Below are 16,905 nucleotides of genomic sequence, written 5' to 3' on the forward strand. Positions count from 1 at the left end.
TATACCAGGAAAGTTGTCACCTAGTGACTGAAGTCCTGAATTAAAGGTGTGTTTCTTATTAATGGCAACAGGTGTAATATGTAAAAACACTACATGCCCTCTAAAAGTCAGGACAGAGTGTTTTACCTGCTATTGATTGCCTTGCAACATATATGAATCTTAATAAAAGCATAATTAAGTAGGATGTATTTTAGTGTCTACATCACTGAGTGACAAAATGACAGCATGACGGTCCTAGGTATACATGTATATATGCACAGCCCTAAGGACCCAAAATCAATTATCCTGCCTCCACGGTTTTGAAAGCCAAGGCTTCACCACTTGCTTTTGCAGTAGGAATAAAAAACAGGAGCCTGTGTCTTGGGTTTTCTACTGTATATCACAGTGAGCCAGTCAGAGTGATGTGGTAGTGGCAGTGCTTTTGGAAAGACTTCTGTTTTATCATAATTGATCATACAGCACAGCAGTTGCAGGCCCAAATCTACAATACACTAGATGATTGCTTCAGGATGAGAATGTGAAAAGCAAGTTAGCTGAAGTCAAGAAAAGGGATAACTTGCCTTACCAGTCCCCCAGTGGACCAAAAATTGGTGATGGTGGGATGTGATTCTTCTTCCGTTCACTGGCAGATTGACTTCGTAGCACATGATGACATCCCATACTCTTCCGCTGGATCGGATGACGTATACAAACACATAAAGGAGGCAGGTAAGGGCAACTTTACATTTTTAGCATCTTCCTTTTCAGCCTCAGCTCAAATTCTTTTATTGCCTTTTAACCACAGCTGCTGGGAGAGAAGCAATAGAGATATCACATTGTCTTATATCCTAATGGTAGGTACTGCTGACATGAACAGAAAGAAAACCTCGAAGGACATCCTTGGCTGAATTCCAGCCATTCAGATCTAGCACAAAATAGTCCCATCTGTATTTTTAAAACAATTTTATAGTGCTTGACTAAGACTTTTGAATGGATGAAAATTACTTCAGTTCTCATAGCAGCCCCGACAACTTCAGTCAGTTTTTGATAACCACAAACTGATACCTCCTTGACACATCCCAATCCTGAATATGGGCAAGCAAAGGCAACCTTGAGGAGCCATTAGGATCCACTTGCACTGAGGGTTCTTTTAATTACACTGGCAGAGGGTTTAAATCAGTATCAGAGTAATTAACTGGCCATGACTGTTTAGTAGTTTAGTTGACTACCATATTACACTGAACGTGAAGATGCTGAACTCATGAAGAATTCGTGTCTTTTCAGTTCAAGGAAGATTAATTAAATTTGAGGAGATAACATTAAGCCACTGTTTGCCAGTAGTAGCTATCCTAATACAATGAACAGTGCAAGGCAGAGGAACAAATCACATCTTTCTGCTGCTGCTCCCTGGAGATACTGCTTTGAACCCTGGCAAATCCAGCCTCTCTGTTCTGCATAAACATGTATATGTTTATGCAGAACAATCTGTCTGATGATCTGATGTCTGATCTGCCCAGAGCAATCTCTCTGATGGCAATATGCCATGCAAAGTGACCTTCTCAAACTATACAATGACAGTTATAGACCAGGTATTGACCTAAGCTGAAGGAATAAGCTTTTTACAGCAGCAGTTCTTGATCTTTTTCCACTTGTGAACCTTCCTGTAGTATCAGACTCACAACCCTCCTTTGGGAATGATTGTTCTATAGTTTCAGAGCCAACGCCAGCTTCCTTCAATAGGCAGTGAAAAGAGGCCCCTCTGGTAAGAATGGGTCACCAAGGGACATACTGCACACATGCTGGACAGGCAGCTATTTTGGTTTTCTTCTGTAAGGTGCTGAGTGCACAGGGCAACATGACAGGAGCTCTTGGTGTCACTGGATCACTACCAGACTTGGTGTGAGAGTGCCCAAACCTGGCACACCTCTCTCTGCTGTCGCTGAGCACAGGCACCGTGCACACACGACCCAATGAGAAACTCAAACTTTGCAGAAGAGAATACGGACTTGCAGCTTCAGGGACTTGTGCTCCATTGTGTCTGTCAACACGAGATACCAGGGAAGCATCTTGAGTCTTGTATGGCTAAATTTTCTACATATAAACTGGGAATAATGTTAACTTACTTGTGATGAGTTTTAAGATCTAGTGCTGTAATAGTCCCTAATGCTTCAGTCCAGAGTAACATTATTGCAATAATCAATTTCCCCTTTCTCCTAGGGTTTTTTTTTTAAATATACCAGTGCTATTGATGCATTTGCACATTTTTCCATAGCTCCAGTACTCCCATTTTCCCACATCAGGTTGTTGGAGAGAAGAAAAGCAGATGGGAACCAGGGAGCTCCTTGAGTAGATTCTCATGGGCTCCCAATTCCCCACTACCTTCAGTGGATGGGAGGGCATATGGGCAATGGTGAGCTGGGTAACAGTACACTGACTAAAACTGTGCTCATCTATGAACAATTAGCTTGGAAAACATGGATCAGTCCATCACACAAAGCAGATGAAAGGAAAATCAGTGACTAAGGGTCATGTCCACCTACAGTTCCACTAACAGCTTAACAAAGGTGGGGTTTGGATTTTGTCCGTGTATTCTTGTAACTCCTATCTGTAAAGGTTTCTGGCTCAAAGTGGGTTTCACTGCTTCCAGAAATAGTTTCCTAAGTGACTGCTGCAAGCCTGAAAAACAACAATCAAGGAAACATGTCTGCTCATGATTAAAGTAATCTATTTTTCTAGCAGAGTATTAATTAGAGATCAGAAAGGAAAAATATCACATAGCATTTAGTCACAAGAGGCTGTTAAGCTTCTTGATTCCTTCCCTGAGTCTTTTTCCAGCCCTGTAAAATTAGGTACCTATGTCTGCTTACTTTAAGTGAACATGAGGATTAATTTGCCAAGAGCTATAACACTGTTTTAAGACAAAGCATTACTTTCTTTTCCCAAACCATCTCCAGTCTTCTCTCTCTTTCATCAGCAGTTTCATGTTGCCATTACATATAAGTGAAAGTAGTAATTTTTTTGTAGCCCTGAGTAATTACTAAACCAAGGTGTGCCTGCACTGTGCTACTATTGCATTTGTGAATTGCATTAACAGTTCAGGTGCTTGTGCCTTGGTGAGGAGCAGTTAGAAAGCCACATATATCTCAATTGTGTTGTGGAAAATACAAGCAGTATTGATAAATTAGCAAGTTTTCTTGGGGACTGATTTGTCAAAGTAGGGAGGATGGTTACGCAGCTACTGGCATGACTGGATGGACGTGAAATACTGCCATTACACTTCCTGTTATAAACCACTGTCACCTCCAGGGTGTTTTCCAGTTACTGTAATGCATCTTTTTCCTGGCTTTTGTCAAGGCCAGAGGCTGGTCTGTTCTACTCAGCAGAACAGAGACTGTCAGATGCTGCAGCACAGGAGTGGAAATAAAGGAGAGCAGCAAACCTCCCCACTCCTTTATATAACATTAAATAAGGGCTGTGCATATGGAAAGAACTGCTCAGTGAATTGGCCACAGCTGTGAAGCTTGGCCTTCCTGGCTCAGGAGCCCCTGCCAGTCTAATAACTTTCACATCACAGCTGACACTGTACAAAGGGCAATTTTTAGTCTTTCTAAAGACTTGAGAAAAAATCAAGTAGTATAGCAACCTTGCCTTCCCCAAACTCACAAAAACAGGAGAGAACTAGGAATAAGGCAGAATTGCAAGCTTCTTACCTTTGTCAGGCATTTTTTGTGTTCATCCTCAGCTATCTGCCGCAGTGCCTGGTCCTGCCAAGCTTTATCAAGCAGGCTTTCTTTTCCCACTTTGCTCAGGAATGTTTGTACCTACGCAGAGAACCGAAGGTATCTCCACATCAGATATCATCACACGGATTGTCCGGGACTATGACGTGTATGCCCGGCGCAACCTCCAGCGAGGATACACCGCCAAAGAGTTGAATGTCAGTTTTATAAATGTGAGTACTCTGATCCACATTTACTCCTCAAACACTCTCCTAGCATCCTGAATGTAAAGTAAAGGTTAAGAAATTATATCTTCCTCTTGCTGTTTTTAAAATAGCTGGAAAGAACTTCATTTAAAAGAAGCTGGTAAGGATAGTTTTCATTGCTCCTATTAATTAGCAGCTTCATTTCCATCTTACACTTTTAACAAAAATGCTGCTACCTCTTCCTCCTTGATCTGTAGGTGACAATGACACACTAGGATGGAGCCCACCCTCCCACCAGAGACTGCTCAACCATTCACCCAACACACAATCTTTTTCTTTATCCCTATTCCAAGAAGGCAGCCCAGAGAGCATGGATTTTGAGATCCAAAGTTTCTCCAATGTGATAGAATTAAAAGAAAAACAAACAAACAAATAAAACCCACAAAACCCCCCCCAAAACCCTAACACAGCCAGTCACAATGCAGTGAGATTACTAGGAAAAGCTAAAATGGTTTTAAAAAGATCAGGAAGTATGCTTGGAAGCTGGTACATAAATGATGCTGCTGTAGAGCTCAGAAGCCATAATGGCAGAGTCATGTGAAAGGATGGCTCAGATTATTCATCTTCCATATACTGACCTGCCCCTCCAATGAGGAATAAACACTTTACAGAAATCAGACTTTATCTTCCTTCATTTTCTGTTTCAAGTCTTGACTTAAAGCCTCAAGCTAACCCACAAAACTGAAGCCTCTGTTGTGACTGAGATGGCTCACATCAGGACTTCTCACCTCCTTCCCTGGAGCTTGGAAACCCCCTTGTGAAGGACTGAATTGTGTCATTTCATTAGAGTTTCTCTTTCTTATGTTGAAGTCTGGCAGATAAACCCCAGATCACAGGGCATAAATATTTATTTCACTGTGGGTTTTTTTTAAGTCTTCTACACCTTTAATAAAAATCCTGCTTGTAAGTACTCCACCCAGAAGGATCACTGTTGCAAATATCCATTAAAACAAGGCATTCTGGATGCCTGGAGATTCTCAAATTTAGCAGCTGTGAGGTTAAGATACTGTTGCATAAGTTATGCTTGCCCCCATCTCAGACACTGATGTCTCTCCGAGAACCTCCTAACATCTGATTGTTTAGCTTACAGTAATTGAAATGCAGAAATACTGATTTGCACCGGAGACTGTCTCAAAATTAAATCCCCAGAATTTCACAAGAGCACTGGTTTCCTCATTAAAGGGCTGATCACCCTTTAGGTACAGAGGGAGTTGGGTTTCTTTGGACCTTGGGAATTTAGTTTGTGCTTGTGGCTTGCAAAGACAGTACTTTTAGTGATTTGTGAGCTAGAATAAACCCCACTTCAGTGCTTGTTTTTAAAGTAAATTCAAGTGGCTATTAAATGGAGTTAACAGAAAATTAAAAGCCAGTAGCGATCTGTGTTTCTACACAGACCACCACACTTTCAAGAGCACAGCCTTGCTTATTTGCTTGCACCAAAAATTTGTGGAACACCCAAGCATTTCAAGACAAAAGCTTTTTAATGCTGAAGTATTTCAGAAGCTTTTGCCAGGAGCTCCCTAATACTCCTCTCTCTCTTTTTCTGTGCAGCTTAGCAATTAGGAGTTGTTCTCTTTTCTGTGAAGTTTGCTGGTCACAAGCCACTGGCCTACACACATCTGTGTTGCAGCCAGAAGCTCCTGTATTATCCAGGCTCAGAACTGATGAGAGTTTTTCCTCTGCTCTGCAGAAATCCACCCAAAGAAACATTTTGGTCCAAGTTAATATCCAGGCTGGCAAGTCAGCAGCTTCTGCTAGGAAACAGGGAGATTTGCCTTTTGCCTACTGTTAAGTTTGAGCCATTAATTTCTCATTCCTATCCTTCACAAGATTCATATCAGTTTCAAAGGGCATTCAGTTTGAAAATACAGAAAGATTCATGTAGAGGATTAAAACACAGTAATCACACAAGAAGTCTTTTCAGTATGTACCTTCTGCACTTCATTCCACAAATGTTCAACTTGCATTTATAAAAATAACGTGGGAATAGCTAACCAAGGTCATATGTATTAGGATGTATTAATGCAATTTTTTTTTCTTCTTCTCAACTGTCTGTGGCTAATTATTTCCGAGGTTTTTTTATTAATCTTTGATCATGCTTTTAAAACAGGAGAAGAAATATCGATTTCAAAACCAAGTGGACAAAATGAAAGAAAAAGTCAAGAATGTGGAGGAAAAGTCAAAAGAATTTGTTTACAAGGTGGAAGAGAAGAGCCATGACCTCATTCAGAAATGGGAAGAAAAGTCCAGGGAATTTATTGGCAACTTTTTAGAGCTGTTTGGACCTGACGGAGCTTGGGTAGGTATTCTGCCATCCCAGGAAATCTGAGTGTTCTTATTTCTTCTCTCTAACACAGGTCAAGAGCAGATACTTCTGCTGCAGTCTTTGTCTCGAAAGCCAGCACAGCAGGATAATGGCAAACCTGGCTGCTGACGTTATTAATACATACCGATACTGCAACAGAAGGATTTGCTGCTTCTGGCTGTTGCTTGCTTGGGATAATACCTGTATTTTGTGAAGGGGTGATGCTGAACATAATACCGCATTCAGCAGAGCTGCATCACAGCACCACACAGGCAAACAGGCCATTACATTCTATTGGCCCCATTAGCATTAAGTGCAACACTCTGACATCAGAGATATACACTGGAAGTAGTGAGGAAAAACAGAACCATTGAAAAGGTTTTCAGTAGTTCTCTTCATGGTCTGTATTCAGTAGTAGAAGATTATAATTTTCTAACTTCAGAAACTACTGATATAAAGTTACAATAAATTATTTTACATGTCAAGTTCAGGCTCATATAACTGACAGCAGGGAAGGCTCAGGTGGGACTGAAGCACTTGCAAAGTTCTCCTTGGTGTGTGCTAGCTTCACAGAGCCATTTCCTAAAGGTCCACAAGTGCCCTGTAAAGTCCAGAATCTGCAACAGCATCTTTCTGGAGAGAAATCTGCTCAAACCAAACCCATGCACTGAGTGGTGAGTTGGTGACACTTCAGAGCCCCAGAGGAGTCCTGGCCCCCATCAGTCAGTTCTGATAGCTTCAGAACTGTCAAACCTCAAGAAGCTTTGTTTGCTTGTATGACTTTGTTTTGCTGCACTGAAACCATAACAAAGCTTAAACTGAATGTAGAATTTATGTGTTGTAATGAAAGCCCAGACCCTCCAGTGGAGGCACCATCTCAGACATGCTGCTCTGGTTGCAAACTCTGAGTGAAAAATGCACCTTCTGTTGGAAGGAGCTCAGCAGATTTTTTTTGTAAACAAACACATAGGAAGAGTTACAGAGCTTTTGTGAATTAAGTAGCTCACATCAGCCCTGTGTCACCACTCAGTGCTACCAAGTCATGCAGTGCCTGCCTCTTACTGGCATTCTCATCTTTGCACTGACTTGCCATGTTGATTACCACTCAGTTCAGAAAAACCTAAAATTAGGTTGTGAAAGCTTCAGAACAGAGACTGTGTCATCTTACAGCTACTTCTGTCCATGCAAAGGCAGTGGTCATTGAACAACACAGGCCCCAGCCACATCAACAATGAGCTTATTTAACAGTTTGTTCATTGACACTGTCATGTTCCTGGGGGAGGGCAAGAAGGTAACTCTTCTGATGAAATGCCCAGGTTTATCTGCATTGTCTACATCCACATGAAGCTTCCTCTGTGAGTTGTTGCTCACAGAGCTTGGTGTGTGTTCCCCATGTGGGATGGTCCTTTGGCCATATGTGCTGAATAACTAAAGGTGATGCTAAGAGAGCATGAGATATCCACAGGACATGAGATGAGTTTAGCTGTGCAGAGAGAGGAAAAGAACTCAAAAGCATTGATTCTATTTCCTGGCTCTACCCACTTCAACACTGTACACTAATGACATTTTTAAAAACCTTTGCTGATAAAACATTTTACCAAATTCAATTAAGGAAAAGGTGCTCTGCAAAGGTCTTTTAAAATCTAGAAACTTGTTTCCTGAGTAGGTGTTTGACCACAGAGTAGGAAGTCTGGTGCAATCATAGGGACCTTTGCTAAGAACAAGAGTGAAATCTCTTCACAGTGTTGTAGGAAAAGCATCAGTGACAGCAAGCTGAGAGGTGGTGTAGCTTTTTTAAAATCAGTTTGAGCCTTGGCAACAGGAAAGACTTTTAAAATAATGATAACTTACTATTAGTGTCAAAACTGTTATTAATGTTAATTTGCCTTATCACTGTTAGTTAGAAGTTGCTTTTAATGTTGACATTAAAAGTACAGGAATCGTTATGGGCATGCTGGATTCCTAGATCAGTAATTTGCATGCCATTAATATGCTATTATTATTTCACAAATAATTATTATAATGTACTTTATGCTAGCATCAATTTTCTAAAAGTAAGGGCCATGTAACCCACAAAAAAAAGTGTGTCTGTGAAAGAGGTCAAAATGTCAGTTTTCAAATGTCTAGCTGTCTGTAATTCATGAGAAATTTTGCCCACCTGTGTAATTCCCTTGTGCATATGTTTCCTACAAGAGAGTCACAGAGAGGTCAGAAACAATGATTAGTGTGGCATGAAACTTTCCTGTGATGTGAGACACAGCCTGGCACGCAGGGCTTAATGGCAGAGACACCACTCCAGGGTGCAGGTGTCCATTCCAGCTCCTCTCAGACACAAGCAGGTGCCTACAGCTGAGGTTAGTGGTGAGAGAGCACAGCTCATAGGGCAGAATTTCTGTGCCACTCTCAGAAATGACCCTTCAGATGAGGTGTTCCTTCAAGGGTCTGGCTTCCCCCTGCTCAGCACACAGAGGCACTTGGGGAAGGTTGCCTTCCAGACAGCTGAATCACCTCAGACATCAGCTGGGGCTCAGAGAAGACAGGTTGCAACTGGAACCTGGGAGATGGTGTTTAGGCCACACCATGTGTCTGCAGCCTGGACCTAAAATGGCCTTGGAATAATGAGCAGCTTAAAAGCAAAAACCTTCTCTAACAGCTGGCACTTGCTTTGTAAAGCAAAGGGGCATCAAAATACAGGCAATAAAATTCAGAAACAGGCAAAATATTTTTTTCCCAGTAGCAAGTTTGCCTGAAAACAAACCCTAAACTGATTGGGTGTACCTGAACTTGCTTGAATCAAAGCTTTGAAATTACTTCCCTACCTCTGGTAAAGGACTGCAGTGCATCCAGCCTTGTCTAATGCTCCAACACTCCAAAGAAGTCATCAGCACTTGTTCTTCAGCACCCAATGGCCCAAGGAGCTCCTTGCCTGCAAAGGGCATGGCTATCTGGCACTGCTAGGGCACAGCTGGAGGGAAAGAGGTGTTTTGAGGCAGGTAAATGACACCAACTCCATCTACTGCAGAACTGTGGTTTTAGCCAGCAGCCTGGTGGTTCCAGCACTGAGGCAGGAGGCAACATGGAGGGGCTGGGTACTTGCGCTGCTGAAGGTGTGAGTGCATCAGTTTGTTCAAGCAACACTCTTCACTGAAGGCCCAGGAAGCAGGTGTCCTACAGCCTTGCTGAGGGACTTAACAGGAAGGTGGGATTCCCCTTCCCATCCCTGGCTTCCTGAGACTAAGGCACAGTCAAATATTGCCTGCCATATGGGATAGTGCAGGCGAAGCCAGGCTGGGATATCTTTCAGCACTGCTACCACACCACCACAAAGCACCACTGTGCCACTGAGTTGTTTGAAGTAACAGAAGGAAGTCAAAGTTTTTTGATTGGCTAGGAAAAAGATATTTCATATCAAACATGTTTTGTTTTTTTTTTTGTTGGGAATTATCTTCAGTGAGAGGGTGAAAAAAGCCAACAGAACAAAGAGCAATTTTGCACCCCTACCACTGAATTGACAACAGGCTCTGGGGCTTTTCCAGCCATGGTGACATCCTTGCAGCTTTCAGCTGCAGAAATCCTCCACCATCTGAATGCTTTCTGGCACCATTTATCAGGGGCAACCACCATCTGCTAACTATTGAGATTTTAGGAAGTCTTGACTAATTTGGACCTAGCAGTAGTGCAGGGGTAGGTTACATACCATGGGGTTTTATGCATGAGAGCCTTGGTAAGTGTAGCTCCAGGCAGGAACTGTTCTGCCATTCCACACTCCGGCAACATCCAGGCTCTAAAACTAAGTGAATAAAGGCAAATGTGATGAAGATGTAAATTAGGAGAGGGAGCTCACTGAGGAACAGCTAAGTTCTGTATTTGTGCTTGATTTTTAAGCCCTGGGATTTAGCAAACACCCAGAAAGCCGAGGGGGAAACCAACATCTATCTGCCTCTCCACTGGCAGGGAATACTGAGCTTCAAAGAGGAGGAGAAAGAGCAAGATAGGCAGCCTGGTCCTCTGTGTCAGCACAGACCAGAGTCACTGCAGAGGGAAGGGAAATACAAACAAGATGAAAACTTATCTGAATCAAGTTTGCAGTTGCCCAAACAGGCAAACCCATATATTCTGCATAAGTATTTTCCTCTCAGACCTGAGTGGTAACTTAACTTTGTTGGGGCTGGATCTTCCTTTCAGCCAAGCATCACCTGTGACTCGACTGCCAGTTCTTCAGCCAAGGTTGTGGTTTCTTGCTCCCCATCCCCAGAAGGAGCAGCAGGGCACTCGGATTTGGCATTTTCCATATGAAGCCTGCAGCAGCTGCACAGCACATACCACGTCTTCCATAACCCAGCGTGACGCAAGGCCACATTGTTGCTAATGAGTAGAGGCACTTGCCTTAGTGTAGCAGATTGCTTGACTGCAGAAGTCTCTCTTCCACCCTACCAGCTCTGGCAGGCCTCCACTCAGCTTTACAAAGCAAAAGTGACAATAAAGCTCCAAGCAGAACATAGAGCCTGCAAGCGTTTTCTCTTTTCAACAGACACCCGAATTCTGACATGCCCACCCTCAACTTATGGGTTTGGGTCAAGCCTGCTCCAGGGAGCTGGGGAAGTGGCTGCCAGTATTTCGCAGGCACCAGGCTGTCTCCCTTGAGAAGGGATAGAGAAATAAAGGCTGGGAAAGCCAGGAAGCTCAGGAGGAGAGGGGTGGCCCTTCCCAACATTCTAGAAGGAAAAGGTTGTGGGAACTAGGAATGTTAGGTGTTCAGGCAGAAAACCAACCTTTGGAGACAAGAGTGTGACCAACACATACAAAAACCACAAAGGGAGTCCCCCATGTGTGGCTCAGGCCAGTACACATGGCGTTCTCATGGGGTGGCCTGGCTGAGGTAAAAAATGCACGCAAGGACCAGGTTATCATGAGCACAGCAGAGGCAAACCAGCCATGCTCCAGGCTCTGGCTCTCTGCTCACTCCCCGGTGAGAGGCACAGTGCAACCCCTGCCTGCCCACAGCCTTCCCCTGTGCACTACTCAAAGAGCATCTTTTCACTTTGCTTTTGCAGAAGCAGATGTTCCAGGAACGAAGTGGCCGAATGCTCCAGGCTTTTTCTCCCCGGCAGAGCCCAAACAGCAGTCCTACGCGAGGCCGCTCTCCATCCCGTTCTCCATCTCCACCCTGGGTCATCAATAAGACCTCCCCTCCCTCTTCTCCAAAAGCTGCCTCTGCCTCCCTCAGCAGCATGAGCGAGGGAGATGAGGATGAAAAATAAAATACCTATTTTTTTAACCATGAGACAGAAGAACAAGCTATGAACTCAACCACTGGATGGGGAGAAGCGTGAGGAACACCAGGGGTATCTCTGACAGCAGGGATGGTGCTCTGGGAGCTGTCAAAAATGAACTGGAGCACAGCAAGGGAGATCTCAGGAAGAGCTTATCCCATTCCCACTCCCTCACAGTGCTGGAAGGCCCAGCCAGCAGCACTTGCCAGGCACAGCCCCAGGGACTGACAGAAAAACACACTCGTGCAAGTTCCTTGCCCCTGCTCTCCAGCTGCTGCTTCAGGCCAGGCCCAGGGGAGCTCCGCACCGAGGGCGGCTGGCAAGAGGAGCCCAGCTGGCTCCTGATCCAGACCCAGCACGCAGGGAAGTGCTGCCTGCAGCTTGCAGAGAGAGAAGATGCAGTTGTACCCTGCTGACCTTGAGCTCCTCTGGCACGTGAAGGAATGGCATTGCTGCAGCAAATATGTTGAGAAACAGGGGATAAAGTTGGGGTTTTTTTCCTTTTGAATAACATCTTCCCCTGAGCCCAGATCATGCACTGAAATGAAGAGCTCTCCAGGCAAATTGGTGGAAATCCATTTAACATATTCAGTGCTGCTTGTTGACCAAGCCTCTGTGTGGGGTGTATGTAAAGAGTCGAGCTTTTTGCTTTATCAAATCACTCTCCATGTTCCTAGTGCCTGAACAGCTGCCTGATCACTTCTGGTTTGCTCCCTGGCTTTGCACTTTGAAGGCATGAAAGTAAATGAAAAGACAACTGGAATGTGTTGGTGTAGGAAATAAGACAGTTTAAAGATGCTGATTGTTTTTACTGGTGAATTATAAAAATATCCCAAGGCCTTGGGACATGGCCTCCTAGGAAAACCTGCTGCTCCCAGCTACGTATCAGCAAATGACAAGCAAACAATGCTGTTGTCACATGGTACTCAGCCAGTTAAACAAACTTCTCATCAAACTCTAAACGATGTGTTCAGACACACTGCCCCTGCAGAGGATCCCAAGGCTATTCCTCTGCACTAATATGGAGGGGGAAAAAAGGAAAAAAACAAACTGTTTGAACAGGTTTAGGCACAACTATTTTCTTTCTCCATCCATGACACCTGTACAGGCCAAGCAGAAATATAGAGGGTAGCACAGGTGAAGCTCTCCCCTCAGTGCTGATCTTCCTAGTTGGCAAAGCCAGTCCTACCTGACATTTGGTTCCATGTTCAGTCTCTCAGCTGGCACCCGCTGAGGTGGCTGCAGGAGCTGGCAGGATTCCTCAGCCCTGGGGCTGCTCTGCCTCACAGCTGCAGGAAACCCCCAGCACTGTGGCAGGACTGTGCCACTGATGCCATCTGGCTCCCAAGCTTGCCTGGCACAGCTGCCTCAGCACACAGGCATGCTTGAGGTTCTCCAGCCTAGCAGCAGTTTTGTTCCAGGCCAGCAGGTAAAGGCTGCCACTGCCCCTATCTCACAGGCAGCCTGCTGGGCACAGCCTTGGACAGCACGGGAAGGGAGCTGCAGCTGCCTGGAATTGTAAACCCACCGGGACACGCTGGCTGCTGTGGGCAGCACCAGTCAGCACTTGCTGGTTCCCTGCACAGGCAGCACAAGAAATGCTGGAGGAAGGAGGGCTCCACGACAGTGGAAAAAAACTGAGGGACCAAGATGCCCAAGGAGCACGTGGGGTGGTTGTGCTTGCTGGCAGCAGCACCCCCAGCTACTGTCCTTACCTCGCTGAGTGACCTGGTAGGTAGACTCCTTTCCAGAAACCCTTCTGGGCAAGTAAATTACAGACCTTGGTACCAGGCACCAATTAGCCCCACACTCTGCTTGCTCCCTAGTGCTTTCATCCCTCCTCCACTACCAGGTAACAGATTTTTCTTTGGGAACATCTTGCCAGAAACTTCTCAGACTACCACAAGATCAAGTATGCAGCATCTTGTACTTTGTCCTCTGGAGTCAAACTAGTTCCTTCACAGAGCTTTGCAAAAATAGATGAGCAGGAAATAGGGTGGAATGTGCAAAGGGACAGCTACAGCTACTTCAGCTGCCGCCAGCTGTGTGCCCGATGGGACGATGCAATTAAGACCTTTCTCAGCCTTAGGCAACCTGTTACTGTAATTTCATACCTGGGATGCACTTGATAGTTTTTCTGATCTTTTGCAAGTCTTAAGTCTTCCCATCACAAACCACTCCACCACCACAGGAACTGCCTGCTTCTACTGGTGCTGTTGATAGACGAGCCATGTCCAAATGCAATGGAGGTGGGCAAGGATTTGTTGTTCTTGGCTTTTACCATTTTTCTTTTGTCCATTTTACTTTCCTAGCAGTTACTGTTCAGCAGCCCTTGCTCAGTGGTTTGAGTGGAGACAGCACCACGACTTGTAAATTGTAACTAGAGAAAAACTCATCAGTGACCTGTTCTTAACAGAAGCTGTTTCTCAGGGTCACAGGTGGCTACCCAGCAACAAAGCCATATTCTGTACTAGGTGTCCTGTTTCCATTTAGGATATCACTAAGCTGAAGCCTTTGCCCTGCTGGTACATTCATGTGCTGTCTCCAGCAAACCAGAACCTTATGGTGTCTGGACACATGGAAGGCAGTTTTGCACTTCTGAGTCATGGTTGGGTTTTCCTTTTCACAAGTGTTGCTTTAATTCAGTCCTATTTATCAGCCAAGCTCCACATGAACAATAAAGTGTATGACAGACACAGCTGCCTCTCCCCTTCATTTTACAGCATTTTTGGACACGTGAACACAACCTGCAGAGGAAACCCCACTGATGGCACAGTGCCTGTCATCCCCATCCTTGCTAGGCCAGGGCTTCACACCCCCACAAAGCCTTGAGAGCAGCTCTGCCAACATGCCCAAAATGCTGCTGCTTGAGTTCTTCTGCTCTCTGCACAAACAGAATCACCTCTCCTTGCCTTTACCTTGCAGCCAGAAAAATGCAGGTGAAGGTGAGGAAGTGCTGTCCCAGCAGGAAAGGTGCAACATTAGACATCAGCAAGTCTGATACCTTCTTTACCCTGTCCCAGCACAGTGGAATCAGGAGCCACTATTTTAATTATCACTTCAAAGTGGAAGAAAGAAACAGTGCTTTTGCAGACATTCTGGTTCCACTGCTAAAAATGATCCCCAGCAGCAACTGAGTTGCTCTTGTGGGTGACAAGATGATGGATGGCTGTGCCAGATGGAAAACTGCAGCAGCGAACATGAGCCACATGGACAAATCCTGATGCTGGCTTTTGGACTTGACTCTTCCTTGAACCAAGTCAGTCTGGTATATGAATATGCCTGCTTTGCTCTTTCCCATTTGTCCTTTCTGTAAGAAGTCAGTACCTGCAGCAGCTCTAAAGACTATTTATTCAACAGTCCTGCCTCAGGCAGGGAGAAGCTGAAACAGCAAGTGGAGGCTCAGGACTTCTTAGCCCAGATATTTTTAATTACAGAATAAGCAAATTTCGAAGTCATTTAGCATAGGAAACTAATGGCACAGAGTCCACACCAAAACACTCCCAGAAAATACAAGGCTACCTGTATCACCTGAGATGGATTTGGGTCTGTTTTCAGTGGTGCCTTGGTACCACTTGTGAGATACATAAGGAGCATCCCTGGGAGTGAGCTTACAGTGTGCAGCCCAGCCCAGAGGGAACCCTTGTTTTGGTTCATGGCAAACTCCTCAGGAACAAGGCAGCCCCTGAACCAACACCAGGCCTGTCAGCTCAGCAGGGTTTGATGCTACAGTAAATTTGCTTGTGTAAGGGTACCAAACTATCATGGAAAGTCTCCTATGTGACAGCACACAACTCCCTGACCTTCTCATAAAACAGAGCTGAAAATGAGGCAGAAAATAGAGCCAGGGCTTTGTCTCTTGCATGGAGATCCTTTCAAGTACCAAACTTCTTAGAACTCCAAACATCTTAAGAACTCCTCTTCTGATTGGATTTTGACAAGAGATTGCTTTCCTCTCAAGCACACGCTCACAGGAATTTTCTGCCCTTATCTTTCCCAAGGGAAGGAAGCCTCTTTCCTGGTGTAAGGAAGGGTAGCATTAACATTTCTAATCCAAATGGAAATCAAAGCCACTGCCTCATGGGTCTGCCTGAGGGAAGAGGAGACAGATATAGATTGAAATAAAAATAAGTGAAAGCCTTTGGACATGCACTTTCAGCATGCTAATTGGGGAATGTGTGACTGAAACTCCAGCAGAAACTGAGGTGCTTCCCAGGACAAGTGCGTTTGCCAGATCTCCCTGCAGAATGCAGCAGGCTCCCATGGTACAACCAGTTCCTCAAATATGAGACCTGAACTCCCCTGCCCCAGCAGTTCTTCATGGCCAGTTCAAACAGTTCTTAAACACCTGGTATCTCCATCCCCTTTTAGATAATCTCTCCAACAGCATCAATCCCTGCTTCAACAAGGAATGCAGAACTGTAAGTTCTGAGCCAGTTGAGGCAGTTCTGCCTTTCACACAAATACAATTTAATTTTTTTAATGTTTAATGGGATTAATCAAGACAAAAATTCCATTATCTCAAAACAGTTATTCCTGTGCCTAAGCACGTGACAGCAGGAACACTCAAAAGGAAAATACTCCCTGGTGGCACCAACTAGGCTGCATGTGCACATCAAGTCTCACACATATTTCAAATTCTAGAAACAGCTTTCATAGAATGAATTATGTCCTCTTCAGCACATTTTGTGGTATTTTTTTTCTGTATTCCTGTGTTTCTCTAATCATATTTCTCTACAAACACTGGTTTTTCATAAAATAAAGTGACTGTGAACTGCAAAGGCATCATCTGCTCAGTAAGAGCAGATTAATTATAACCTGCTCTTTACAAGTCACCAGCTCTGATTACCAACAGGGGATGTTATTTTAATGTTCTACACACCATACTGGGCTCCAGCTTTTTCATTTCAAAACTAACACATTAACCAGTAGGGATCCAGTTACTTTGCTACTTGACCGTACTTAAGATAAGTTTATATCATCAGTTTAAAAGTTAATGAGCTTCATTTTTACCAGTGTCCTGAGCTTGCACTTCTATGGTATGTCATTAAAAGTCAAATGCCAAAACAAAATAGGAAACTACCCCTTGGGGGAAATTTTCATTTGTTCCACTCATCCCCCCCGGTTATCTAAAAGGCCTCTTACAAATTAGTGCATTTATATCAGAAAAAAAGCAACCTTTTAAATATTCATATTGTTCACATGCAAACAAAACTGCATGAATCTACATCCTGTGTAAGAGCAAAATACCCCCAGAACAGCTGGTACCAAATTAAATATAATTCAAACAGCACCACAAATCTTGAGTGGCTTGTTTTCATCTTTTTCCTCCTCAAGAGAACCTTTTCTTCAAATAACTCCAC

The 16,905-nt window shown here is 44.2% G+C and overlaps 1 protein-coding gene across 3 annotated transcripts in view; it reads left to right on the forward strand.

Moving 5' to 3' along the window:
- PCYT1B (phosphate cytidylyltransferase 1B, choline) overlaps nt 1–16,323 on the forward strand; it is a 44,632-nt gene extending 28,309 nt beyond the window's left edge. For 2 of the 3 annotated variants that reach the window (XM_088051849.1, XM_005516702.3), the window contains exons 5-8: nt 630–708; nt 3,789–3,931; nt 6,075–6,263; nt 11,324–16,323. In XM_088051849.1, coding sequence (XP_087907975.1) covers nt 630–708; nt 3,789–3,931; nt 6,075–6,263; nt 11,324–11,530 — 618 coding nt within the window. In that variant the 3' untranslated portion in view covers nt 11,531–16,323. Of the gene's footprint in view, nt 1–629; nt 709–3,788; nt 3,932–6,074; nt 6,264–10,454; nt 10,652–11,323 lie in introns of those variants that run through there. The other variant, XM_005516703.2, reaches the window with a different exon arrangement.
- The last annotated feature ends 582 nt before the right edge of the window (nt 16,324–16,905 follow it).

Source organism: Pseudopodoces humilis, chromosome 2 (assembly GCF_049639895.1).
Source record: "Pseudopodoces humilis isolate 2021_Gansu_Grassland_sample_001 chromosome 2, ASM4963989v1, whole genome shotgun sequence".
NCBI lineage: Eukaryota > Metazoa > Chordata > Aves > Passeriformes > Paridae > Pseudopodoces > Pseudopodoces humilis.